This window comes from Xiphias gladius, chromosome 14 (genome assembly GCF_016859285.1).
Source record: "Xiphias gladius isolate SHS-SW01 ecotype Sanya breed wild chromosome 14, ASM1685928v1, whole genome shotgun sequence".
NCBI classification, from domain to species: Eukaryota; Metazoa; Chordata; class Actinopteri; order Istiophoriformes; family Xiphiidae; genus Xiphias; species Xiphias gladius.
Window position 1 is genome coordinate 7,790,256 of NC_053413.1, and position 26,488 is coordinate 7,816,743.

Here is a 26,488-nt window from a genome sequence, read left to right on the forward strand (position 1 = left end):
GTATGTTTCTGCATTTGTCTCCTTGTAATGGAGCTTTATCTTAACTTGTGGAGGACATGCCCTGTCTTTGTTCCCTCAGGCTGAAAGTTAATCACTTCTCAGTGATCTCAATCCCACCTGCCAGCTTCAGCACTGTAAAAGAAAAAGTGCACAACAGACTCCTTCTTTTCGACAAAGTTGTTTCACTGTAAAATTTATACTGTGAAAACAGAAAACACTTCCAACTGCTTTGCTAATGAATTCCTCAAGAATTTTATGGATTAATGTATTTCTGATGAAGGCTGGTAGTGAGACATCTTAAAAAGCAAGCATCACAATTTTACATACCCATGTAATAATCTAGCAGATTTACTATGAGGGCTTGCTAATAAACACAGATCGTTACCAGATGTCCCCTTTCTCTCCTCATCCCTCCTTCTTTCCCTTCTTTCCTTTCCTCCCCTTCTCCACACAACTTTTTCTCCCCAAAACGGTGATCTCAGTGGAAAATCTGACTCCGGGCCAGTTCTTCCCTGCAGTCCCACACATACACACAACACATGTACACAGCGACCCTAGGAACATCCACCCCCATCAACACTTTGCCAAATGAACACTCCATGGATACACCTCCTCGCCTCTTTCCATGGAAGTGATCAACTGAACCCCAAAAACTCTTTCCAACGTCCACTCCAAGATCTGCACACAAGAGGCAGTAGATGGCACTGTGTCTCTTCCCGCTTCTGAGGAAGCCCCCCCCCCCTGCACACACACATATACACACACACACACACACACACACACACAACACCAGCAACCCAGTTGAGATCTGGAAGCCGAGGTGAACCAGATGTGTTGATTTTCCACCCACCCCATCTTCCACAGAATGGAGAGAGTTTATCAGGAAGAGAATACAAAATGCTTCCAAGATGTGCGTCAGCTGCTTTTCATCAAGCTTTATGAAAATACTCCTGTCTGCATCTATTCAGGGCCCACCCCCCCTCCCCAATTCCGAAAAAGCTGTATCATCAGCTTTTAATTATTTCGGATGATAAATGTTATGAAAAATGAGTCAATGTCTTTCTACGTGTAGTCTCTTTCCTGTAAAGTAAATAAAAAAATGTCTGTGAATGTTGGGTCCTCCTGTTGAGACAGCAGGCTTTTTGTTTATTCCTGTGTATCCATCCCCCTCTGGACCCCTTTTAAGGAAGCAAGCATATCTAGGATTTTGTGTAAACTTTTCGTCTGTGCGCGCTCTGGTGTATCTCACTCTTCATAGAGAAAGCGCGTGAACTCTTCCTCCTGTTCCTCCTCCTCCTCCTCCTCCTCCCTCGCCGTGCGCTCTGGTCCTCCTCTGCGCGCTCTGGGTCTCGCCTCGGACAAACCGCGTCGGAAGGCTGGATCACCAAAAGTCCGCCGATTCGGTTTAGAGGTACCGGGACTGGGGGCCGGATAGGTTCGGTGTTTGTTTGTCTGGGGAGTGGGGTTTTGAATTTTTGAGTTTTTAGGGTTTTTTTGCTACTCAATCATGGAGGCTCTCAGGGGTCTCTTGCTGTGCGTTTTCCTGGCTGGAGCGCAACCGCAGGTCCAAAGACAAAGATTTGCGGGTAAGTTTGCTGAAGATATGTCGTACTTTTCTAAGAAAGTGTTCTAGTATCTGGTGTTCATGGCATTATGTTGCATGGTGTCTCTGCGGTTGAATGTACTGAAGTGATTATTGCTGCAGCAGCTTGTCCAGATGTTCATTTGTCTTTGGGTTACATACTTCTGAAGTTTGAGTGGCCTTACAAAGCAGCAGCAGAGACGCGGCAACGACTGAAAGAAGGATCAGAGGCTGACAGTAGCCTAGCCCAGCTCGAGCAGGCCCTTGTTTGGTCCAGTGGTTGTCTTTATGGGCCTGAGTAGTAGGCTTTGGGTGTAATGCAGGAGATGGCCTACCGGTGCTGTGGATGGCAAAATGATAAATGTAGACAAGAACCAAAGCAGGTGATGAAATCGCAGACATGCTTCCCTACCAAGGTGCCATGCAAGAGTTATAGCGCAAGTGTATATGCAGACAGCCAGTGTGCGGTTACAGACAAAGTCCTGCACCTGTCATAAATCTACCTGTGTAAAGATGGAATAGGTAGAGCCATCCCACGAGACCCAGTGTGATGCAGGGTGCTGCAAGCAGCATCATGTTGGCCTGTAGGCCTCCAGTGCTGCAGTAGTGATACCCATGCTGATTTTACTTGGATGGATGGATGGAAATGCATTTTGGATTTACTGGTCTTTGAAGAGATAGATTTGACTTAAGGTCTACAATTGGGTGGTTTTACAGTGGTTCAGTGGATGAGAAATTTGCTGACAGCCATCTTTGTTTGTTTCCTTTGTGAGCAGAGTGTCCGGTTGATCTTTTCTTCGTATTGGATACATCTGAAAGTGTTGCCCTCAGGCAGAGACCTCCAGACTTTTATATTGACCAGATCAAAAAATTCACCAGGAACTTCATAGATGAACTCAAGGACATGTAAGACACACACACACACACACACACACACACACACACACACACACACACACACACACACACACATCTGCAGTGATGGAAAAAGTATTAGGAATTATTCAAATTCGTTGCTTAGAAAAGTAGTAATAGCATAATGGAAAGATACTCCATTACAAATAAAAGTTCTGAATTCAAAATATTACTTAAAGAGTAACTTAACACTTCCAGTCCTATACCTTCTCATGTTTCTTCAGTGATGTCCAGATGTACTTTGGGACACTGTGACATCACTGTTGGGCGTGGCTACAGGTGTAGTGCAGCACACTTCTGACCACATCCAACCTCATCCTTCACTAATGCTAGCTGTGGTCTGAAATTTCAACCAGCAAAGGCAGTGAAACATTTTTCAGCCTGTTGTAAAGTCAACTAAAAGTACGGAAGTATTATCAGCCAAATGTTTAAGTATCAAAAGTAACAATACCCCAATACAGCAGAATTGCTCCTTTCAGTGACAAATTTTTAACTACTTTATATACTGTTGGATAGTTTAATCTACAATGATGCATATTTTATTTGATCATCACAGGTTTTGTATGTCCAATCTTGCTCTGCAAAGTAACTAGTAACTGCAGCTGTCAGATAAATCTAGTGGAGTGAAAAGTATCGGCCTCTGAAATGTAGCGAAGTAGTAGGATGAAATGTAAATACTCAAGTAAAGTACAAGTACCTCAAACTGTCCTTAAGTACAGTATTTGAGTAAATGTTCTTAGTTACATTCCACTACTTCCTATCTGTACCACGTTGCATGTTAATGTTGTGATGATTTGATGATTGTACTATTGGATGACCATGACTCTACTTACCTGTATGTATCCAGGCGCCACCAATGTGACCGCATCCTGACGTGGAACGCAGGAGCACTGCACTACAGTGACGAAATCAAAATTGTGCGAGAGCTCAGTGACCTGGCAACTGATCGACAGGCCCTGAAAAATGATATTGATACCATCAAATACATCGCCAAGGGCACATACACTGACTGTGCCATCAAAAGGGGCATTGCTGAGCTGCTCATTGGGTAATAATAACACACACACATATACAGTTTAGCAGATTAAGTAATAACAGCAGTGATATCATTTCCAAGTGTGTCTTTGTGTGTCTGCCTGCATGCAGGGGTTCCCACTACCATGAGAACAAGTACATCGTGGTAGTGACTGATGGCCATCCTGTTACTGGTTACAAAGAGCCATGTGGAGGAGTGCAGGAGGCTGCTAATGAAGCCAGGCAACATGGAGTCAAAGTGTTCGCTGTCGCCATCACACCTGATCAGGAGGTACACAACATACACATTTGTGTTTCTACACTTGGAAGGACCCGCATTGGCGTTATAAATACCCTATCTCCTAACCTTATCTTAAACACCACAAATAAACGCACAATCCCAATCTTTACCCCAAAATTCGTAGATTAAATATTAAAGGTCCTAAAAACACCATTTGTCTCAATCCCTTTCTTAATATGAGTAATGGGGTTCAAAAAGTTATAACAGTTTGAATTATTTTCCAGACAGGTTTTGCATTTCTTTTTCTCTGTGTTCAGTTGGGAAAAGTTGATGTCACAAGCTTTCATTCGTGAATCAGGATTTAGCAACATTTCTATTAGAATTTACTAACAGTTGATGAGTTGTTTGGTCTCTGCCAATCTAATATGATCAAACACACCTACACAGTCCTGATGAAGTTGCTTAGCTCTGTTGGAATCTTAAACTTTTCATAAACGAATACCTACAGATATTTTTAAAGTTATTATTAGCTCCTTTAGCCATGAATGTTGACATATGAAACCAAGGTTTTAGGGGCTTTTAAGATTTTTTTTCATAATATATTTTCTTATAACATGCACACTGAAAAAGTGATTGGTCCTTATCCACACTGGCTGTGAAGAGATCCTTCTAATTGCAACCCAAATGTAAAAGATGGGGACAAAGTCAACAGTCTTAGATTAGGATAAAAGGATAAGTCTTGTACAAAACTGCTTTCAATATTTCAGAAACGCAAAGACATTTCATTCTAAATAGACTGTATCTTTGGGAAATACCCACTAAATCTGGTTAACTTAGCCTGCGGACACATCATGTTAGCTTCAGCTGAACTTTGAAATGCTTCTTTGCACAGGACTGACCCTTTAACTTTAAACTAAGTCTAACTTTAACCTTAAACCAATTCTTAACCCTCAAACAGCCCTGTGAAGAAATGAGGACTGTTGTCTGTCTGTGTGCACTGCTGCCGACACTGAACCCAGCCTTTACAGCATGCTGTAATTCCAATGACTCTAGTTGAAATGACGTGAGGTAAAATGAAGCAAATTAACTTTAACTGAAATGAAGCAGTTCAAAGTAGATTAAAGAGAAGCGAAGTACAGCACAGTACAGTGAAGAGAAATGAAGTGAAGTACAGTAAAGCAAAGTGAAGTGACATGAAACAAATTAAGTAAAGTGAAGTACAGAATTCGGAAGTAAAGTTAAGTGAAGTAAAGTAAAGTAAAAGAAGGAAAAGGAAAGGAAAGCAAAGCGAAGTGAAGTGAAGTGAAGTGAAGAGAAGTGAAGGGAACTGAAGTAAAATGAAGTGAATTGAAGAAAATTAAAGTGAAGCGAAGTGAAGTACAGTAAAGTAGAGTACAGTTAAGAAAAATGAAGTAAAAAAATAAAGTGAATCACAGCAAAGTGAAGTAAAGTGAATTGAAGTACAGTAAAGTAAAGTGAAGTGAAACATTTTTACTTTCCAAAAATGTCATTACTCTCAATATGGTCCTTAACAGTTAGATATTCAAGACTGTGCATATATCTGTGTATGAGTACACAAACTTACAGATATATAGACAAGCCTACTAACTCAGACCGCATCATGTTCAATCTTGATCTGAGCAAACAGCGTTGTGTTTTAAGTTTAATACAATTATACAGCTTATATATATACATTTCCAAACTTTACTGAGAGACAACAGTCACTGTCTGAACTCTGTGGCCTGATGCCTGGAGTCAGACAATAAAAGATGACCTATATTTCAGTGTAACGCTAAGAGGGCTAATAAATCCAATCACTGGATGATGGAGTTAACAAGCTTTTTGTGGGAAATTAGGGCGTTCTTGATGTTCTGTCTAAATCTAACCGTAGATAATATCTGTTATGTCTAATACCAGGAGGACTAGCAACAACATTGGCTGAAGCTAAGTGGGATCCTACAAACAAAACTGTCACAAAATAAAGCTTTTAGAGATCAGTCAGTCACATGTTATTTACCAAAAACCATATAAAAAGTGCTACTTTCAGCCCTGTAGGTCATTATATTAATGTTTTTGTGTCTTTCCAGGACACCAGGCTGTCAGTCATTGCCACAGACAAGACCTACAGACAGAACTTCACCGCTGCAGATGGCAGCTTCTCCAACCAAATCTCGACCATTCGGACCATCGTCGATATTATTGTATGTATCCTCTTCTCTTCTCTTCTCTTCTCTTCTCTTCTCTTCTCTTCTCTTCTCTTCTCTTTTCTTCTCTTCTCAAGACTCTATAAACATAATTAAACATTTGGATTTTCAAATGACCTTTGTTTTCTTTCTCTCTTTTCAGACAAACGAGACAAAGGATGTGGTATGTCTTTTTTAGATATGTTTTGAAGAAAATCTTTTTGTATGTGTTTTCTCTCCTAGAGTTAAATTTAAAGTAGATCCATAGTAATTGTGTACATTACTGTATCACAGAAAAGCCTTGGATTTTCTTACATTTATGGCTGAGTTAAAAGGCTAAACAAACATCATCAATAACAGTAAGCTTTTTGGCAGTTTATATCCTTATTTTTTCATTCTGCCTGAATTGACTCTGGTGGATTATCTATTATGCCGTTCTGAAACATTCCAAGAGCAGAATTGTTTACAATGAGTTTTGCTGATGGCACTTAAATTAAGACAAATTGTTGTACTGTATACTAGATAAAAGCCATGGCTTAAAAATGTTTTCAAACCAGATTACTGAAAAATTTGTTATCATGTTTAACAGTGTCTGGGTTCTGGGTCGCTACCTTCCTTTTTTTCTTTTCTCAGTTGCTGGCTCAGTCTTTGTTAATGGGGGACTGTGCTGCCATGTAAACTCTGCTCATACGCAGGAAACATGGACGGCCACAGGAAGCTGAAATGTTGATGATGATGATGATGATGATGATGATGATTGCTGCGATATTCAGGATTCAGTATCTCGGCTCTTTTTTTTATTTTTTATCTCCAACGACATTACTACAGTTATATGTTTAATATTTGACATATTATTCAGCCCTACTGTCATCTGACAGGTAGACATGGTGATGTTAAGTTCAGAAGACTCCAGTGCACATTATTATCTAAGTATTTCGCTTTAAGATCAGACAAGAAAACATAGGGTCATACCATGTCTCCTACTTAGATTTGAACAAAAAAAGCCAATAATCTTAGTCAAACATATACAGTGATATACAGACTTTTTTTCCTGTTTTAAGATGTTCATGATCTTTCTTTTCTTTTTTCCAGTGTTGCTCTTTTGACTGCAATGTAAGTATGCCATTTATTACATTCCTGCCATTTCAAATGCTTTTTGGATTTCATTTTTGAGCAGTTGTTTCAATGGTTGTGTTTTGTTGTTTTGTGCGCAGGCTCCAGGAGGGCCCAAAGGTCCAGACGGAGGGACTGGCGCAAAGGTGTGATTATCATACAAATTCATCTTATCTCAGAAACCCGATGCAGCCAATGCATTCGGTTGCACTTGGAAAATTAAAAAATGAACTAATGAACTAATGAACTTATATTTCTTTTTCCTCTCTAGGGAGAAATAGGTAGACCAGGAATGCCAGGAGAGAAGGGAGATGTTGGTGTCATGGTAGGTGATTTCCACAATCATCCTCATCCCCATCCAGCACACACACACGCATGCAAAAGGACACAACAATCACCACATCTCCTTGGATTTATCATGGAGCACAACTTTATAATACTTAATTCTTTTGCTGTGTTACAGGGTAATCCTGGCGATCCTGGTCCAGTTGGTTACAGTGGAATGAAGGTAGAGTGCACTTCTACCACTAACAAAACATAAGTTACACTGGAGAATAGACTGAAAGGGATGAGTGTGTGAGTAATGGATGATACAACACCATTACATTGTATTATGGTGGGATTTAATGGCGTTACCTAACTGAGTTTATCCACGTTTTTCTTTTTTCTTTTTTTTGCAACTTATTTATTGTTATTGATATTTTCAAGTCAAACTTGGACATGGTTGTCACAATGCTTGTAAAGGAACAGTGTGTTTACGTGACATATGCAATGGGTAACATCTTCGAGGCACACATATATAGAAACTCTTTTTCCCAGTGTTCTACATATTGTTCATATTGTAGTTTTAAGATAAAGGTTCAATTCTCCATTCAGTTTGTTTCATCAACAGTAGCAGTTCAGTTGTTGGTATACCTGCAGCCATTTCCATTTGATGGCCTTCTTGCTAGCAGCCATGTATTTTAAAGAGATACTCATGCCGTGCTGCAAATTTGAAAAACTATAAGCAGTATATGCCCTTATCCACCTTTTTTAGCTTCATATTCACGATATTTATAACCTAAAAACAGGTAGAGTCAAACTGATGTAAGCTTCACAAGGTGACTGCCTAGTAACTCTGAATGTATTTATGATTTTTTATGTTTTTTTTTATCTCATGCTGATCGCTGACTCTAGGTCAGACTTTACTCACTTTATCCCCGACCACCATGCTGCATGTCACAATGATAACAATGATGTGTATATTTCTTTTTCCAGGGAGACCGCGGTGGCAGAGGAGATAAGGTACTAACAGATTACACAAATACAAAATGTAGCCTATACTTTTAAAAAGGTTCAGTATATTTTCTGTACTGTATAATTCATGACTGACCAATGTTGTCTGTGTTTCCTGCAGGGTGAAAGAGGACACAAAGGCTACAAGGTGAGCTCTGATCCTCACGGGGGAGCTCTCTTATCTGTGGTTCTGAAATCCAATGGTTAATTCATTCTTCTATCACTTTTATTTTATTTATTCTATAATCTCTATTTGATGTTCCTTCTCAGGGAGACAAAGGTGAAAGGGGAAATGATGGAATTGATGGACGCAAGGTGAGTTACAGACCCCAACATCAAATCAGTACAGCTCTGGCTATCTGGCTGTCTTCCTTTTTTGATGTGATAAAGTTATTGTGGTTTATTTGGCCAAATGATTTTGGGGTTTTCCTTATCAGGGTGAAGTTGGTTTCGCTGGTCTTCCTGGCTGTAAAGGATCTCCCGGATCAGACGTGAGTTGTATTTCTCAGTCTCAGAATAATCCCACTGTTATTGTTTTGCATTTTGGCCCTGACTGGAGCTCCACTCACCCTAATGTCGAGATGAAACCAGTCATTAGATGTTAACACACGCTGACGTTAACATCAGGTTTAAGAACTGCAAATACACAGTCAATCAGAAGTGTAGGCGTTAAGACACATACACTCATTATTTTTCGAGTTTTGTGTCTTGATTTCTCTCTTGCACACATTACCACACTCAGACCAGCTACTTCCATATCTGCCCCAGGCTCAGCTTCATTGTTTACAGATTAAACATTAGCCACAGTTGGATGTTTAGGAATGTCGCTGTCGGTGCAACCCTGACCAACATCACACCCTGTGTCTGAAGCCCTAGAGGCAGGCAGACTGAGACTATTGGCTCTTTAATCACCACTTCGTTTACATTCTCTAGTGTCAGATTGTTTAAATGAAGCCATATAGTCATACTGTAAACAAACACACTCGTGTACATGAGCATACATGCACAGCGGCCTCCTAGATCGAGTGTTGTGGCTTCAGCTGCTTAGGATCATGTACTGAAACTGTCTCTGTGTTTTATGTTTCCAGGGCGCACAGGGAGAGTCTGGACCAAAGGGAGACCCTGGTCCTTATGGAAAGAAAGGAGAAAAAGTAAGATTTTCAAAATACTTGCTCTGTCAAAGATTGTCAGATAGCCTAATGGTGGTCTGTAATAAGACATTTTGTGGTTATTTCAGGGAGATCATGGAAGAGACGGTGACCCAGGAAGGCCTGGAAACTATGGACCGCTGGGACCTCAGGTAAATCAGTGCAAAGAGAAACACAGGAAGATGACAAACAACAGAGCAAGAAATATGACTTGTGGAAATATCTGTCTTGTGACAGGGTGATCGGGGCCCTCCTGGCGCTAATGGGGACAAAGGAGAGCGCGGTGATGATGTAAGTAATAATTCTGCTGGACAACACAAAAATATCATCTTTGCAACCTTTAATGGCCCATCTAATATCCTGATATTTGTGTGTTTTTCAGGGTCAACCTGGACCGGATGGACTACCTGGCGAAGGAGTAAGTAAATGTGATTAATATTGACTTTAAATGAGTGTATTTGAGTGTGTTAGCTGCCAAAGCATGCAATGACATCTTGAAATCTTTTGTAGGGACAAATTGGAGAGAAGGGTGAGCAAGGTTCCCGTGGAAACAGAGGTCCAAGAGGAGAGCCGGTAAGTTATGATAAGGAGGGTTTAGTCGATCCCCAGTCCCTCAAGGTCTAACTAACTTCAGCATCTCCTCCTCAGAAATTCATGGGAAATGCAGTTTTGGCAAATTGTATTGAGTCGACTACAACCACACTGACCATACTGTTTTTATATTGTCATTCCCCATGTACTCCGACTGATCTAACTTTGTTTAAAACTTGGCTCTGTCTGCGTTACTTGTCTGTTGTCCCTTTCTTGAAAACCTTTAGGTCGCCTCAAACATTTGTTTTTTTCCTTGCCAGGGGGAGCCAGGACCCCGTGGAGAGCAGGGGAGGGAGGGCTCAGCTGGTCCCAACGGTGACCCTGTAAGACACACACACACATTCAAATATAAACACACACAGAAATTGAAATAAGTACAAACAGGAGATATTTGCACTGTTTGTTACCCTATATTAGAGATTCAAGAAGCGGCTGAGCCCCAAAAACGAACCATCCACTTTTCTCTCTGGCAGTATCCGTTTTTTTCCAGTTGGAGAGGGAACTTGTGGCTTAATGTGCACATGCTTCCTAGTGCGCGTGCGTGTGTGAGCACTTGCATCCATATTTCAGGTTGATGGGGACTGAATTGAGCAGAGGCTTAAACAGAGGCGAAGCTGGCTGGTGCCCCAGAGTGCTGCCCACTCCTGCATGCTCCATCTCCCCTCTCTCATTCTCAGTTTTTACTCCTCCTGGGAACATCAACGCTCACTCTTTCCCCTCTGACTCAGTTCTTCTCTCTGTCTGCTTGAGCCAAAGCCTCAGTACGGTTTTCTTAAGAAGGCACAAGGCAGTGTAATATTAATAATACGTTACGAGCGTTAGTTGTGGTAACCTCCTTGATGTCAGAAGTTTCAATGGCTCTTTTGTTCTTCGGACTGTGCCTCCGTTCCTCATCAGAGCTGAGTGACTAGTGAATAACAAATAGTACAGAAAACATGGAATAATTGACATGTTAGGCCTACCTCATACACTCAGGGAAAACTGTGTCATCACATGCAGTAATGTGCTGTACATCATTTGCACTCATTAAACACCGTCAAGCTACATTTTACGGTATTACATGTTGCTTAATTGTAATATATTAGTACATTTTTGTAGTATCTTTATGCAAATGTTAACTTCAATTTAAGGAAGCAATATTACGTACAGCTCTGGTCCAGGAGATAGATAGTTCCGGTTGTGATTTAGCCTGGCTGTGCTCTAAGACAGGAAACGGAGAAACATCAAGCCTCAAAAAAAAGTGAAAAACATGCTTTTCAAGAACTACCTAACTTTCCTGTGTACACAGCCATCAAAACATTCAAGTGTTTTGTTCCATTTAAGCAGTGCGCAAAGAGTGACTTCGCTGTGAGGACAGGACTGAGGTGCTGCATGTAGCAGTTGGGCTCAGCTGTTGTCAGAATATAGCACCAATTCAAGCGCTAACTCCTTCTATAAACTACAGTGTTTTGTTTTCTATTACTATAAATTATGTGTCAAATTCACAAGATACAAATGTGAATCAGACAGATTTGAAGATTTAGAAAAAGTGTTCGTTCCCTTTTTTCACTTTTGCCACAGCTAACTTCCGAACTTAACTGTTTAACCTCGTGCGTCCGGTCTTTATGCCGAGCTAGACTACATAACTGCCATGGACAGACAGTTATATTGATCTTTTTAATCTTGCTTAAGCTAGACAAAAAAGTGGTTCTTCTAAAATTTTTAGGTGTGGCATTAACATATTACAAACTATGTGGCACAAAAGAGTCTAATTGAGCCGCCAGTAGGAAGCCATAGCATGATGCTGGTGGCAGAGCTGTGGACACTGTTCAGGACATTTATCTTGAATCTTGAATTCACCACATACTGACATACTATGATCTTATTCGTTTTGAACTTCTTGACCTACAGTATGTGACCCTCCGGCTGGAAAATCGTTATACATACATAAAAATAATTACTTCAAAGCATTATGGATCACTTCAGATTGATCTAGCAGCTATCATATCAAATCAGCTAATGCTAACGCTTCAGTTTACTGTAGCAATGACTTTGCCATGTTCCATGATCTTAGCAGCTACTTTGGTTTGTTTGATATGAAAATAATGAAATTCATTAAACAGAATTTTTTCAACTTAATAGTAGATGAAAATATTTTGCTGACCCCCAGAGTTTTAACTTCTCACCTGGCTGCAGTGGTGCAGAAGCGTACTCCAGGGTGTATCAGTACATCATAACATCGCTGTTGGTTGTGGTTACAAGCGCAACACTGCACACTTCCGACCACCTCCATCAGCGAGGCTGGGTATGGTCAGAGGAGAAACTTTCTTGATACCTTTAACCAGAGTGGACAGTGAATCACTGCTTTTCAGCTGTGTATTAAGTTACTCTAAATTTCAGGTTAGCTTCCGTTCTTAGCAATCAAATTTTGACAGAATGGCAAAAAAACATTGTGATATCTTTTTGAGCGGATAACAATCCGTGAAGAGACCTTAAAGAAATTAGCCAAATGTAGGTCATTAGTGGTGTTGTTGTTTTCCAGGGTGAGCCTGGCAGACCCGGGTCTCCTGGCTACAGAGGAGATGAAGGCCCACCTGGACCAGAGGTGAGTCCAGCAGGACACACACGCACACAGATTATTTGCTAAGACTACATATGCTTAGTGGCCCTGAAAAGCTATTATCATTACAATTAACCATGTATATTAGAACTATGAACAATCCTTACTACAAGACCTCTGAAGAAAGTGGACACTCATCATCACATAATCTAGTTAACTGGCTAGCCAGGACCTGTAGCAGATGCTGTGATTGTTATGTAAGTAGTTAAAATTCAGTCTGCTACATGTGGACTGTAGAGTTTTTGTTCACACACACACACACACACACACACACACACACACACACACACACACACACACACACACACACACACACACACACACACACACACACACACACACACACACACACACAGTGCCTTGACAACATCCAAACACGTCATGTTACATTTCATATGTTTCTAATCTAATCATTCCTTTCATCTCTCAGGGACCCAAGGGACAGAGAGGAATCAAAGGAGCTCCAGGAGACAGAGGCCAGATTGGGGAGAGGGTGAGTTTGGGAGACAGAAAGGCGCAGAGACAGATGTGTGCCATCCCTCATAAGCCCTGCCATGAGGTTTTCATATGCGTGTGTGTGTATGTTTGTGTGGGTGCATATGCAGATGGATCTGTAAGTGTATCTCTTTTTTAATTTCAGGGAGAAGATGGTGTCCCAGGAAATGGCACTGAAGGGTGTTCTGGTTTCCAGGTATGTGGTAATAGTAGTTAATGGCCTGTCATGTATGGCACACTTTGCATTTAAATTTTTTCCTGAACATCTCTGTCTCTTTTAGGGTTATCCTGGGCCCCGCGGAGACCCTGGTGAGCCGGTAGGTCATTTTCAAATCTCCTTTAACTTGGGAATTAGGCCATTGCTAGACTTTTATTAGAAATCAGTTATATGAACCTACAATACTGAATAGAAATTTCACTAATGTCAATTGTCATGCTCATGTGCACTCGTGACCTCTAACATTTGCTGTGCAATCTTCAGGGTGGCAAGGGAACCCCTGGACCCAAAGGAGATGACGGAGAGCCTGGAGACCCTGGCCTTGATGTGAGTTTGCCTCTGACTTGTCTCCATTTTGGAGTTGCTCCTCACTCCTGATCTCATTTTATCTTTCCTCAATCCCTTCTTGGCAGAGAGTGCTCACAGGATGAGTCACATGTCTTTTGTCTGTCTTTAACAGTACATTTAAAAATTTCTTTTTTATTCGTCTGTTTTAACACTTATAATAATATATAATAATATGTTTCTTCTTTTACTTTCTGTATTTTATAATGTTTTTCTGTGTTAGCCCTTTACATACTTTACCGCTTTTTTTTCTGTTTATCCTCTCTCCATTTTGCTCTCACACTCTCCTTCTGTTCTGCAGCTGGAAATGCTTTCTTACGTAGATCTGGACACATTTTGTGTGTGTGTATGTGTGTGTGTGTGTGTGTGTGTGTGTGTGTGTGTGTGTGTGTGTGCGTGTGTGTGCGTGTGTGTGTGTGTGCGTGTGTGTGCGTGTGTGGGTATGTGCGTGTGTGTGTCTGTGTGTGTGTGTGTCATTGGGGAAGAGGGCTGTGATCTGATGCAGCTGTGTATATTTCGTTGTCAAGGATACCAGGAAATGAGCAGAGACGATGAAGGGACTGCATTACTCTGTGTGTGTGTGTGTGTGTGTGTGTGTGTGTGTGTGTGTGTGTGTGTGTGTGTGTGTGTGTGTGTGTGTTTGTTTGTGTGTGTGTGTGTGTTTGTGTGTGTGTGTGTGGGTGTGGGGGGGGGGCGACTATGCATGTGTGTGATCATTCGTGTCCAGATATCATGCCAGTTTCAACACTTTAACCCCCAGTTCATCCTGGTGGTGTTTACACTGAAATTATTGCATTTTTAAGGTTCGTGTTTTATGACATAAACATTTCTGCACACTTGTACTCCACTCGTCAGTGCACCCTGACCTCTTTTCTTCTAGAGCCGTCACATTTTGTAAGCTTTGGATTTACAGTATCAGTTTACCACTCATCAAGACTTTGTGGTACTGTAGCAAAGGTCAGGAATAGATGATGCAATATAATGCACCTAGGCGCCCCAATGTTTACTTTTTCCATTTTTTGCTTGTCCTTGAGTAGTGACAGCAGCATATAGGAAACATCTCCTATCCTCTACAACTAATTATAGAGCTTTGTTGATGAACCGCTTGATTATAAAATGCCATCTCACCAACTCAAAATATGTCAAGTCAGAAGATACAGTTTTGGAGTCCTCACAAAATCTTCCTGATCTCAAACTTGTAAGAGCTACTTGTTTGTTACTCCACTAACTTTTTCTTGGTTCTTTTACTGAAATATAGATAATCAACACCATGCCTCAATTAGTCTACAAACTTGTGCTAAGATTTGGAAAGTGGTTAGCAGGAGTGTAAAGTAAACGGACTAAACTACAAAATGTGCTCAGACCTACACCAAGGCCAATATGAAATATAAACCAGACTTCAGAGGAAAATATTCAAATTCATGATCTGGATCTGCCCCAGTAATAATTGGTTCTTCCCTGGCCCATGCCCCATTGATCCACCAAGTTTGGTGCAAATTGGTTCAGTACTTTTTGTGTAATCCTACTGACAAATAAACCAACAAACAAACCAACAAACAGACAGACATGGGTGAAAACATAACCTCTTTGGCGGAGGTAAAAAACCATATGGTCCTCTAATGAGCATCACTTTTTCATTTTCTAGACATATACTAATGCTGGTAATGTAGTGTAACTATACCTTTGCTTTAAGGAATAGTTTGACATTTTGGAAAATATGCTAATTTATTTTCTTTCAACGAATTGGATGGGAAGGTTGATAACATTTTGTTTGGTAAATATATGGCTACAGCTAGCAGCCAGTTAGCTTAGCGTAACACCAGGACTGGAAACAATGGGGAAAGAGCTAGCTACCTCTGTCTGAAGTTAACATAATCTACCTACCAGCACCTTCAAAGCTCATTAATTAACATGTATTTAACTTAATTCATGCAAAAAGTGTATACACAAAAAGCAGCAATTTTACAGGGTTACTGTACCTGCCAGACTATTTCTTGGCCAGGAGCAGTAACTCCATCACAGAGCTACAGACACATTCCGTCACATAAACCCCAATAAAACTGCAATATGTCATTTTTACATTTCCCTTTTTGTACAGATTAAACAAGCCAAACGCAGCGTGTTAATTGGTTAGCTTTAAAGAGGCTGGTAGGCGGATTTTGTTAACTTTGGACAGAGCCAGGGTAGCTGTTTACCCCATGTTTCAAGCCTTTGGGCTATGCTAAACTAATCTGCTGTTGGCAGTAACGCTGTATTTAATGGGCAGATATGAGAGTGGTATCAATCTTCTCATCTAACTCTTGGCAAGAAAGCAAATAAGCAAATAGCCCAAAATTTCGAACTACTGTCTCAAACAAAATATCATTAACCATTCCTCTGCTTCTTTTCCATTGGTCTGTCCATGACCAAGTCCTTTATAAAAAACACATAATAAGATCCCATATTTAATGTATCTCAGTGGAAAAAATGAATCCATTACGTTCCACTTATCCCCAGAGGCATTCATCCGCCTCTTTGTTTCTTGTTTTATCTTTTTCTCAGAACAGTCACTTGTTTGTTTCCACAAATTTACTTTCAGCTGTTAACTGTTTTGGACAGTACAGTGAAATCTGTTTGACTAGAAATCATGATACATCAAACTGGTTAACAGCATTTTCAGAGAATCTAATACCACTGGCTTCATTGGGATTTTTTAACAACTGGTTTTCTAAGTGAAATTGTTTAAATATTTTCTCACTGTACAGACATGTACTTTGTTGCTGGCACTTTCCCTGGCCAGAGGGGACAGAGGGGGATACACATGGGTGTGACAGAGAAAATAAAGGTGGAGACAGACCTTCTGACTTTTCCACCTATTTCACTTTTTACCTAACATTCCTTGGAATGATAATATAGACATAGTCAACCAGGTACAACAAACGGTCACATCTGGCTGTGTGTTGTCAAATATGACGCCATAAAATCAAGGTCAAGACATGTGTGTGTGTATATGTGAATGACATGCCCCATGATCTTTAGAGTGTTTGAAGTTGAGAATTTGCAGTAATTGGAAAAGTGTGTGTGTGTGTATTTGCATACGGGTGTGCTCTTATTCAAGGCTGACTGCAACTACATACGTGTGTGTGTGTGTGTGTGTGTGTGTGTGTGTGTGTGTGTGTGTGTGTGTGTGTGTGTGTGTGTGTGTGTGTGTGTGTGTGTGTGTGTGTGTGTGTGTTACAATCCAGGTGGCTACCATTACCTTCTCTCTCTCCCTCTCCCTCTCTCTCATGTCTGTCCACTGTAGGTAGATGGTTGTGCAGCAGAAACACAGATCTGTTTATTTGACTCAGCTTCAAACTCAGATCAAAGAGCAGGAAAGGTTTATCATGATGATTTGTGACTTTACAGTGCCAGCCTGCCCTCTTGCCCTCACTGGATCTCATTTGTGTCTGAAATGTTGAGCTGTAAATAAGTATTTATGTGACTGCCAATTAGAATTTATTTGTAGAAGACAATTAAAGGTTAAAGTTTGTCTAATAATCATAAGGATTTGAGGAAATTGAGTCACATTTTTTATTTTTTTCCATTTTATTTTTTTTTGTGAAGAGAATACATGCAGCTCTTTCCAAAAAGTATGCCTGTTTAAGGGGTTCTATGTTGTACTTGACCAAATGCCTTCTTTAAAATAGTTGCTACCGTTGAATTTACATGTGTTTGCAAGCCGTTTTGAAAGCCATTTCTGGAGCATAACATAATTTAGGCATGGTATCCGCTCTCAGTTTCTCTCAATTTTGCACCAATTTGAAATTCTCTGAAGTTGCCGACAGTCTTCCTCAAACCAGATTGCCCACACAGCTTTAAAGTGTGTAACAATATTTGTGGGAACATGAAGCCTAAAGACGTGATAATTTGCCTAGATTGAGTTACAGTGTTGTGCTCTTTATTCTCCACACTTCTGCAGTCTGGGCGATAATCTCACAGTGATCACTAGTGAGTCACAGTGCAGCAGCTGCAGGGGCTTTAGCTGCTCTCTTTACCTACAGCTGCTCTGGTGTGGCAGATAGCTGGATAGAGATGGCCAGATCTGGTTGCAATTAAGATTTAAAATGGACTTAGAGGCTTTCCTCAGAATGACTTTACATGTAAATGATTTACCAGCATCTATTTGTGTAGAGTTGGATGACATATAGTAAAATATCGACTGAAATTTACAAGCAAAAGTACAAGTAAACAGGTACAAGGAAAAGTTAAAGGAAAAGTGTTCAGATAGTTCCAAATAAATGTTCAATAAAAAAAAAATATATATAGTCTCTCCGCTGTTAAGATCACCTAGACTCCTTTGGATACCCTGACTACCCCCTTAAACTTGCATCTGTGTAATTTGCTGGATTCTGTTTACACACACAGTCATCTATAAAAACCAAACTTTACCTCATTGTCACATTCTTTCCAATGGGAGTATCTCAAAGCTCCGCATTAGGACCATTAATTTTCTAACTATAGATGCTATTTGATAACATCCTCTGTGAATTTTACGTACATTTTTCAATATTTAGTCGGATCAATGTTTTCATTCACACATCTATCATCCAGATTAGACCACTGTGATGTTTTGTTCTCAGCCCTTCCAAATTGCAGCATTACAAAAATAAAATCTAGCCTGAAATACCACAGCAACAATTCTTATCAAAAATAACACCATAATACCAATTAAATTTTCACTTAAGTAGCTTCTTATTTCTCCCATGTCATCAGTGCTACTTACATACAAAACTCTTTGTAGATTAGCACTACGTTATTTGGCAGACCTTCTACGTCTTGATATTAATTTATGTTCAGATAAAAAAAATATTTTTCACCCAGTGATAAATAAGCAAGCAGTCTGTAAGATTTCCTGCCATACTCCACTCCTATGGAATAAGCTACCATGACCAAATATAGGGAAGAAACACCATTGGGGTTTTTTTTCCATTTTTCTTTGGATGACTCCAAAACAGATACATCCCCATGATTTTAATTATCTATTGGAGTAGTCAATCCATTTGTTGATATCAGTTTTAAGCACCGAACCATTTTCAGTTTAAAAGATTGAACACATCCTATTCAAGCTGCGTTGCAAGCTAAAAAAAAGGGCTAACACTGTGTCTCATGTTAGTGAAAAGATTTTATTTGACCTTTGGTGATATGTGCAGATATACTCATGCGCATCAATCTTAACTATGAGAAAAGAAACACACATAATGCACATAGTTTGGCCATCCCCTGCCGTCGTATGAAGGCTTCTTAATTTATATAACACACCTTTAGGACACAAAGCTGTCAACTTGTCATGAAAATATTACAGCTTACACACAAACTGTGACTGATGTTTACAGCAGTATAAAAGATTGCAGTTGTATGTATAACTATAACATTTGTTTCCATTCTGTAGTTTCAAAAACTGAATATGCATTTACTTAAAAAAAAATTATAGACAGGTGTGGCCCTCACTCTTAATCTCCATGTCATTTTTCTCTTTTCACAGAACAACGAACCAGGGCCTCAAGGAGCTAAAGGGGCCAAAGGTCACAGAGGACCTGAGGGTAGATCGGTAAGAGTACCATGGAGCCGGGGGCAGTGCATGCGTGTGTGTGTGCTTGTGTTCTAGGTTTGTCTCCAGATTTATGCAAGTTGAAATACTGGAAGGGCTGCTGTCCACATATCTAAAGTAGACCCCTCCCTCCAAACCACTGACATACTCTCACATTCAAACCAAATTTTGGATAATTTTACCTTTTTTGTAAAAACCTACGTTGGGAAGTGATCTTTGTGCTGAACCTAAGATTGGCCTAGTTTAGCTCAACTGAAAATTACATTTTAATTTACATGTTTATAAAGCCACTGATTTCAGTCTTAACAGAGTGAGATTACATCAAATGTCAGATCATACACTGCCACAGCAGCAGAAATAGGAATTCCAAACAATCCTGTAATTATTGTAATGTAATGTTTAGAATTTACATTCATTTAAACGATGAGGCTTGCGATATTCCGTATTTTTGTTGTTTAAAAATCCCATGAAAAAACCGTCTTTAGATGATTTCCATTTTCCGCAGTCTGTTTGTTGCACTCAGACCCAAGCCCAATTGTTACTGCTGAAGACATAAATCTTTAAAAAATATATACTTTCATTTTTAAAATCTGTCAGTAATTTCCTAAAACACCCGGTAACTGTAGCTTTTCGCAAATACTACTATAACAGCAATAAATAGTGTATTCGGGAACTATTTTCAGCTCGATTAATTCACATTGATCTCATGAGTATTTACAGCACCAGGACGGTACATAGAATTAACTACAGTGTCCTGTGTTCATGGTGATGGAACATGTTACTTACTACGATGTTGTGGCTCCCTGATGTGAGAACCACATCAGGGAGCCACAGAGGTCTATGTCAAGGAGGAATCAGCTTTAACAGGCTTTGGCTACACAGGCACTCCTTGTTAGTAGGACCAATTCATTGTTGGTTTTGGTCTTTTTTTGGGATTTGTTGACAATAAGAAATATAAAGAAAATCACCAAACTCATACTTTAACAAACTAACAAGTACAAAGCAAACCTTCACCGCTGTGGATTTCCCTGCCTGTGGGCAGAGGATGCCAATGATCCCATAGACATCCAGTAAATGAGCTAAACTTAGTAATCTCACCATTCAAAATAACACTAAACCATGCACTGAGCCATAAAAAATGGCATCCCTTAGGTTGGCTCATTGTAAGTAGGAAAGATTGTGTTATTTCCCATCTCTTTCGCCGATTGGCAAGTAAAGTTAGTGGTATTGGATCATGTGAAAAAATGAACAAAGATTGGAATGAAATATAACACTGTGTATGAAGACATGTTCTCTGGGTCAAACCATCAGTCTTTCGACTCTACCCTTGCACACTTTCTTTCTCCTCTCTCCTCATCCTCCTCCTCCCTTTCTTCCCCTCTTCTTTCTGTCTCTCTTCTATCTTGTGTCTATGCTGCTTATTTCTGTACGAAAAGTTTGCATCATGTGATTCTCAAGACAGTTTCTCTCATCTACAATAACAGCTGTCTCTCTTTCTCTCCCTCTTTCTCTCCCTCTTTCTGTCAGGCAAGCTACACTGGCACTTTTGTCACAGAAAAGAATGCTCTTAAACTGAGTTTAATGTCTGTTAAAACAAAACAGATGGTTTTCCTGCAGCCAAGCAAAAAAATAAAACGCTGTGGCAAAGAACTTTTGGAAGATTCACATGTTGTTGCAGAAAGATAGCAGCGCACACAAATGTGTGGGTGTGAATGTCAGTTCTGAGACTGAGGGATTCTGGCTTGCAGTCAAAGGAGTAATGGTTTTCCAAAGAACCACCATTTTTTTATTCCACTTCAAATAAAAAGACTCTTCCCGGAGTCTCTGTCACCTTGAAGTCAGACCAGACGATTGGACAAAAGTTTAACTTTTGTCCAGTTAAGCTCTATCAGGGAGATTAATCACTCAGTCTCGCTAACTTATTTGCTTACATTAATTCCCTCTTTTCATTCAGGGACCTCCTGGGCCTCCTGGACCACCGGGAACTGATGTGAGTATAAAAAAAATTGAATCAGTCCATTTAATCTAAACCCTTGCCGTCACTGTAGCCATGGAACAGGACGGCTAAGCACCACAGACTAATTTCCCCTTCAGGCTGCACTAGTTTTGAACCTGAAACTGATACTGTAGTTGAGTCCAAAGCCGCACAGCCAATTTCCTGAACACAAAACACAAAAACCCATAGCCATTCATCGACCAGTCTTCTAAGTCAAATACCACCGTTGTCATGTTTTCTTTTTCTTTTGGAGCAACTAGTCTATGACGTGGTTATGTGCTGTGCTTGAAAGTTACGTAATGTGATTTAACAGCATACTGCAAAACTGTTATATGTACTCCACCTCTCTCTTCAGGAATGTGAAATTCTGGATATCATCATGAAGCTCTGCTGTAAGTCATACACTCACATTTAAACACATCAAAAACAGAAAGGAAGCCACATGTACTCTACATTAAACACTTTGCCCTTTTCAACTCAGTGCCTAATTAGCCAAACATGCAATCAAAACCAAAAGAATTTGAAGGTTACGTGGGTTATGTTGTGTTACGTCTTTTTCTGCAGTCAGTTAACTTTGATTTGTGTTTTTTCCACCCTTTTCTAATCATTTGGCAGCCTGCTGTGGTAAGTTTGTACCTAATCTAAAACACAGTCATTATCATGATTATGGCCTATAATCCATGCCTAGTGTGATCCTTTGTAATTTTGCTCGTGTGTTTTTTCCATGTCTTCAGAGTGTAAGTGTGCACCTATGGACCTGGCGTTCATTGTGGACAGCTCAGAGAGTATCGGTGCCACAAACTTTGCTCTTGCCAAAGACTTTATCATCACGGTCATTGACAGACTGGTCAAAGACCAGCAAGTCAAGGTAACATCCATCTCTGAATTCATCATGGGTCTTGATATTTGACTACACTGTGTTTCATATTCATCCGGCTTTGCCTAACCTTTGGAATATAACCCGTGTTTGACCTTTGTGGACTCTGTTGTTTATTCAAAATGATACCAACAATGCTGCAAAAGCCATTTCCCAGAGATGTTAGGGACTGCTCATCTTGAGAACAGACCTCAAAATAGAAAGTGTGAATGAAAGATATTGTCTCCAGTTTTAGAACTTGCTTTTAATGTGTCTCCAGTTACTCTCCTCTTCCAGTTTGGATATAATTAGTCAGGATGGGTGGGACGCCGAAATGCTGACAGAAGAAAACACATGCTCATAGACATAACACACACAGAGCAAAACACATGGTCACCATGCAATGTTTTTCTTTCCAGTTTGCACATAATGAGTCCATGCTGAGTGTGGTCCAATACAGTGGATCACAAGCCCAAGAAGTTGTCAAACTGGGCACTAGCCTCACCGAATTTAAACAGTGAGTTCACATGTATGCAATCACACTCCTGCCTGCCTTAATGCTTTTTCTGTGGCTTGGTCTTTGAATGTGTAGTGTAATGGTGGTTCCTAATGATTCGGTATCACCACTGCTGATGAGGTTTGATTTTGGTGTTTCAGTTGCAGGTTACATCCTCTCCAAACTACACACACTTTGAAAATGTCTCAACTAGACTTAAGTCAGACAGTATTTGGAAGGAAGTCCGCTGTGTTTTAGTATAACAATAAGGTCATAATGTTCCTCAAGCAGTGCAATTGTTATTTTCTAACTTAATATTGGCTATTTTAATTATCAACAGTATTGTCTCTTATTTGGTGTCTTATTGAGAGTGAGGAGAATAATTACAATAGTCGTGTCTTTGCACCCAGTTCAGAAATTGCGCCCCAATGTTTTCAGCCTAGCTTAGCAAAAGACAGGAAGCAAGGCAATACAGATAGCTAGCTCTATCAAAAGCGCCTTCCACAACTCTGGAGTTGTCTTAATTACACATTTGTTTACTTACTGTTTTTATGAATAGAAAATTAAACATTGTGAATTGAAAGAATAGTGTAATATTTTGGGAAAAATGCATATTCTTTCCAAGAGTGACATGAGATGATTTACAATCATGTCATCATCAAACATGTCTACACGATAAGATCGGAGCTGGAGCCAGGAAACAATTATAAAGCATAAAGAATAAGCTAAACAGCTAGCTTGGCTCTCTTTAGAGATCAAAAGTAGGCTATATGCCAACACTTCTAAAAATTAATTGATCCATACACAAAAAGAAAATATTAAAACAAAAATTTTTTGTGTTTACATGGAGTATTTTTAAATATTTTAGCGTATGTACAGGTTCTGTTAGGCGCTGTTTGTTACCTTGAAAAGAGTCAGGGGAGCTGTTTCCCCATTTGTTACACTAGGCTAATCACCTCACACCTTTAGCTCCGTAAGTAGAGTAATCCATAGACATGAGAATGGTTATACATGTATTTCTCAAATTGTTGAACAATTTCTTTAAAGAGCTTTTAACTTTTCCTACATCCAAGCTAAGCTGAGTCATGATGAAACACAGTTTACATGCAACATCCATGGTAGCGTTTTCAGATTGTTTTTGTAAAGATCTCCATACACACTGAAAGACCTGAACAACAGGAAAGCAGCTACATCTCCCCTCCTTATTCCCCCAGTGGCTTTTCCTTTTGGTTGTGACAAATGTCTTTGCACTGAGCTACTCTGCAAACATAACACAGACCTATATAATGTAATGTAATTGACAATGAAATAGATTTATTACTCCCTTTTCATTCTTGACATGGAAGCCTACTGCCTATGTTGGAGTGCTTTTTAAATGTAATTACTTCTCTTAAAAAGCCATACATTTTTGTTTCATCAAATTTCTGTGTGTCTGTGCGCAGGAGAGTGAAAGACATGCGCTGGCTGGCCGAGGCCACATACACAGGCGAGGCCCTTGGTTTTGCCCTGAACAACATAATCAACCTTAATAGGCACGAGAACAAAATCGTTCTCGTTCTCACCGATGGCCGCTCCGATATTTCAAGGGATCCGGTTCCCCTCAACGTACTCTGTAGGAACAACATCCGGGTGAGTACAAAACACCTAGGTAGACACTGTAAATGTTCGTGCCCCACCCTTAAACTAAAATACTGAAGTAGCAGCTAACCTAAGAACCTCTTTCCTCATCTCCAGGTGGGTGGTTTAGGAGTGATAGACTACTCAGGCCGTGAGCCCAACCAGGAGCAGATTGATGATTTGGGGTGTAGAGGTGACCCCAAACCAGGCTTTACTCGCATTGTAAATAACTATGCTGAGCTGCTAGATGACTCTTTCCTGCAGAACCTCACATCCACAATCTGTCAAGGTAAACACACACATACCTGCACACAAATACACGTTCTTGGTCATTTCCATCAACTGAATATTTTGTACCAGCTCCAAATAAACTGTCTTAACCCCTGTTGTTCTCTCATCCAGAAAAGAGATGTCCAGACTACAAATGTCCAAGTAAGTCTGTTTTTTGTTTTTTTACAAGTGAACAAATTAATGGAAAATGTATAAATGCTATTTTGGCTGTGTTGCACCTTGCTAGCCCTCTAATCTGTCATTTACAGAACCACTAGAAACAGCTATTGATCCGATGTATTGTGCCTGTGTGTGTGTGTGTGTGTGTGTATTGCAGTCACTTTCACTGAAGGTGCTGATATTTTGATAATGATGGACAGCTCAGCCAGTGTGGGCCAGAAGAACTTCGAGATCAGCAAAACCTTTGTCGAACATTTGGCCGAGCGTTTCCTGAAGGCAGAGAAGGCGAGGGGTGCTACTGTGAGAGTGGGTGTGGGCCAGTATAGCCGAAATGCCAACATTGAGCAGGTGCTGACCACCAATCTTACCCTGCTGTCTCATCACATTCAAGAGGTCTCCTTCCTAAATGATGGCACCAACGTGTTAGAGGCCATGGAATTTGCTATTAGGATTTTACGTGGCCGTGGAGACGCATCAGGAGGCATCAAGAAGCTGGTGCTGTTCTCTGATGGCAGATCTCAGGCCGTCACCAAGGCCGGGTTGGAGAAGCATGTTGTCGAGGTAGCAGACGCCGCGGTGGAGCTCTATGTCATCGCTGTTGGCAGCCAGGTCAATGAGGCCAACCTACGCACATTGGTGAGCAGGGGGCGGCCGGATGACATCACCTATGCCCAGCGCCACCTCTTCCGTGTCCCAGACTACCCCTCTCTGCTCCGTGGGGTCCTCTCCCAGACCGTCTCACGCAGGGTGTCCATGCGCTAAATACAGGGCCCCAAACAACAGGACCAACACGCTTTAGATTTTTAGTTCCATTATCAATATTCAGTCTCAGTCCTTTGCCATACACTGTGTTCAATAAAGAGTAATGTCACAAAACGACAAATGATTGTGCAGCAGAAAAATGGAAATTTCTTCTTGATATGTCCATGAGAATATGTCCTTTTTTACCCTGAGTTAAGCCTCCAAGGAAGACTATCTCAGGCTGTGTACAAAATCCACCTTCTATGCTTGGACCATTAGCCCATAACCCAGGTGATGGTACCATTTCAGAAGGGGTCACTTCAGTCCCAGAGAGCCATCAGAAATGGCCGTATCTAAACTTATTTCTAGCTTTCACCAGCATTGGTCCGATTTCTACTCAGGTATTCTGCATCCCTGTATCACTATCCGCTTTGATTTACTATTTAGAAGGCTACACTCTTGTTTCTCTAGGACTAGAGCTCCTGCCATTTGAAGGATTGTGTTTAGGGTCTAATGTGGAGTTTTTTTCTTAGCTCTTACCATTATTACACTTAATACAAGTGCTGCTGGCTGTGCAGTATCCCAATTTTACATAATAAGAACACAAGTGAACCAACCACAGCTGTGAACTGAAAACTTACAAATAAAAATTCTATGGCGAGTGCCTGCTGTACCTAAATGACTGTTAACCTAGAAGACTGGCTCACGATTGGCCAGTCAGCTTTATTTTAAGTTTTGCCTTTATAAAGCTTGGAAAAATTAATTGGAAAAGTCATAACATGTACCTGCCTCGGTGAAAACTTACAGCCAACATCACTTGAAAGCTCTATTAGGTCACCAAACAGACAGGGAAAACAGGATGTGACATCAGGCAGATTCTCGAACAAAACCCATCAGCACTCAACCTGGTACTAATGAGGACACGACAGCTGGAATCAACATGTGCTAGTCTGTCCGGGTGTGTGTATCTGCATGTGTGTATATGTGTGAGCACCTCTATGTGTACATGATTTACATGTTTGTGTGTAGTGGTGAGGGGATTTTT

At 40.4% G+C, this 26,488-nt stretch overlaps 1 protein-coding gene across 1 annotated transcript; it reads left to right on the forward strand.

The window, feature by feature from the left end:
* The first annotated feature begins 1,297 nt into the window (after nucleotides 1-1,297).
* col6a1 (collagen, type VI, alpha 1) lies at nucleotides 1,298-26,008 on the forward strand. The gene is made up of 35 exons (XM_040143233.1): nucleotides 1,298-1,586; nucleotides 2,359-2,488; nucleotides 3,345-3,545; nucleotides 3,644-3,803; nucleotides 5,840-5,953; nucleotides 6,099-6,119; nucleotides 7,028-7,048; nucleotides 7,150-7,194; nucleotides 7,320-7,373; nucleotides 7,512-7,556; nucleotides 8,306-8,332; nucleotides 8,445-8,471; nucleotides 8,594-8,638; nucleotides 8,761-8,814; nucleotides 9,412-9,474; nucleotides 9,561-9,623; nucleotides 9,709-9,762; nucleotides 9,854-9,889; nucleotides 9,982-10,044; nucleotides 10,323-10,385; nucleotides 12,584-12,646; nucleotides 13,092-13,154; nucleotides 13,302-13,352; nucleotides 13,438-13,473; nucleotides 13,638-13,700; nucleotides 19,222-19,287; nucleotides 21,242-21,277; nucleotides 21,639-21,675; nucleotides 21,899-21,907; nucleotides 22,018-22,151; nucleotides 22,559-22,656; nucleotides 24,078-24,264; nucleotides 24,370-24,541; nucleotides 24,655-24,684; nucleotides 24,860-26,008. Exons 1-35 carry the CDS (start codon nucleotides 1,508-1,510, stop codon nucleotides 25,462-25,464), a joined length of 3,015 nt encoding a protein of 1,004 aa, XP_039999167.1. The 5' UTR covers nucleotides 1,298-1,507; the 3' UTR covers nucleotides 25,465-26,008.
* Nucleotides 26,009-26,488: the final 480 nt, after the last annotated feature.

Coding starts and splice junctions, on each gene's coding strand:
- col6a1 (XM_040143233.1), top strand. CDS start 1,508: ATGGAGGCTCTCAGGGGTCTCTTGCTGTGCGTTTTCCTGGCTGGAGCG. Junction 12,647..13,091: donor AAGGCCCACCTGGACCAGAG/GTGAGTCCAGCA, acceptor TTCATCTCTCAG/GGACCCAAGGGACAGAGAGG. Junction 13,701..19,221: donor CTGGAGACCCTGGCCTTGAT/GTGAGTTTGCCT, acceptor CTCTTTTCACAG/AACAACGAACCAGGGCCTCA.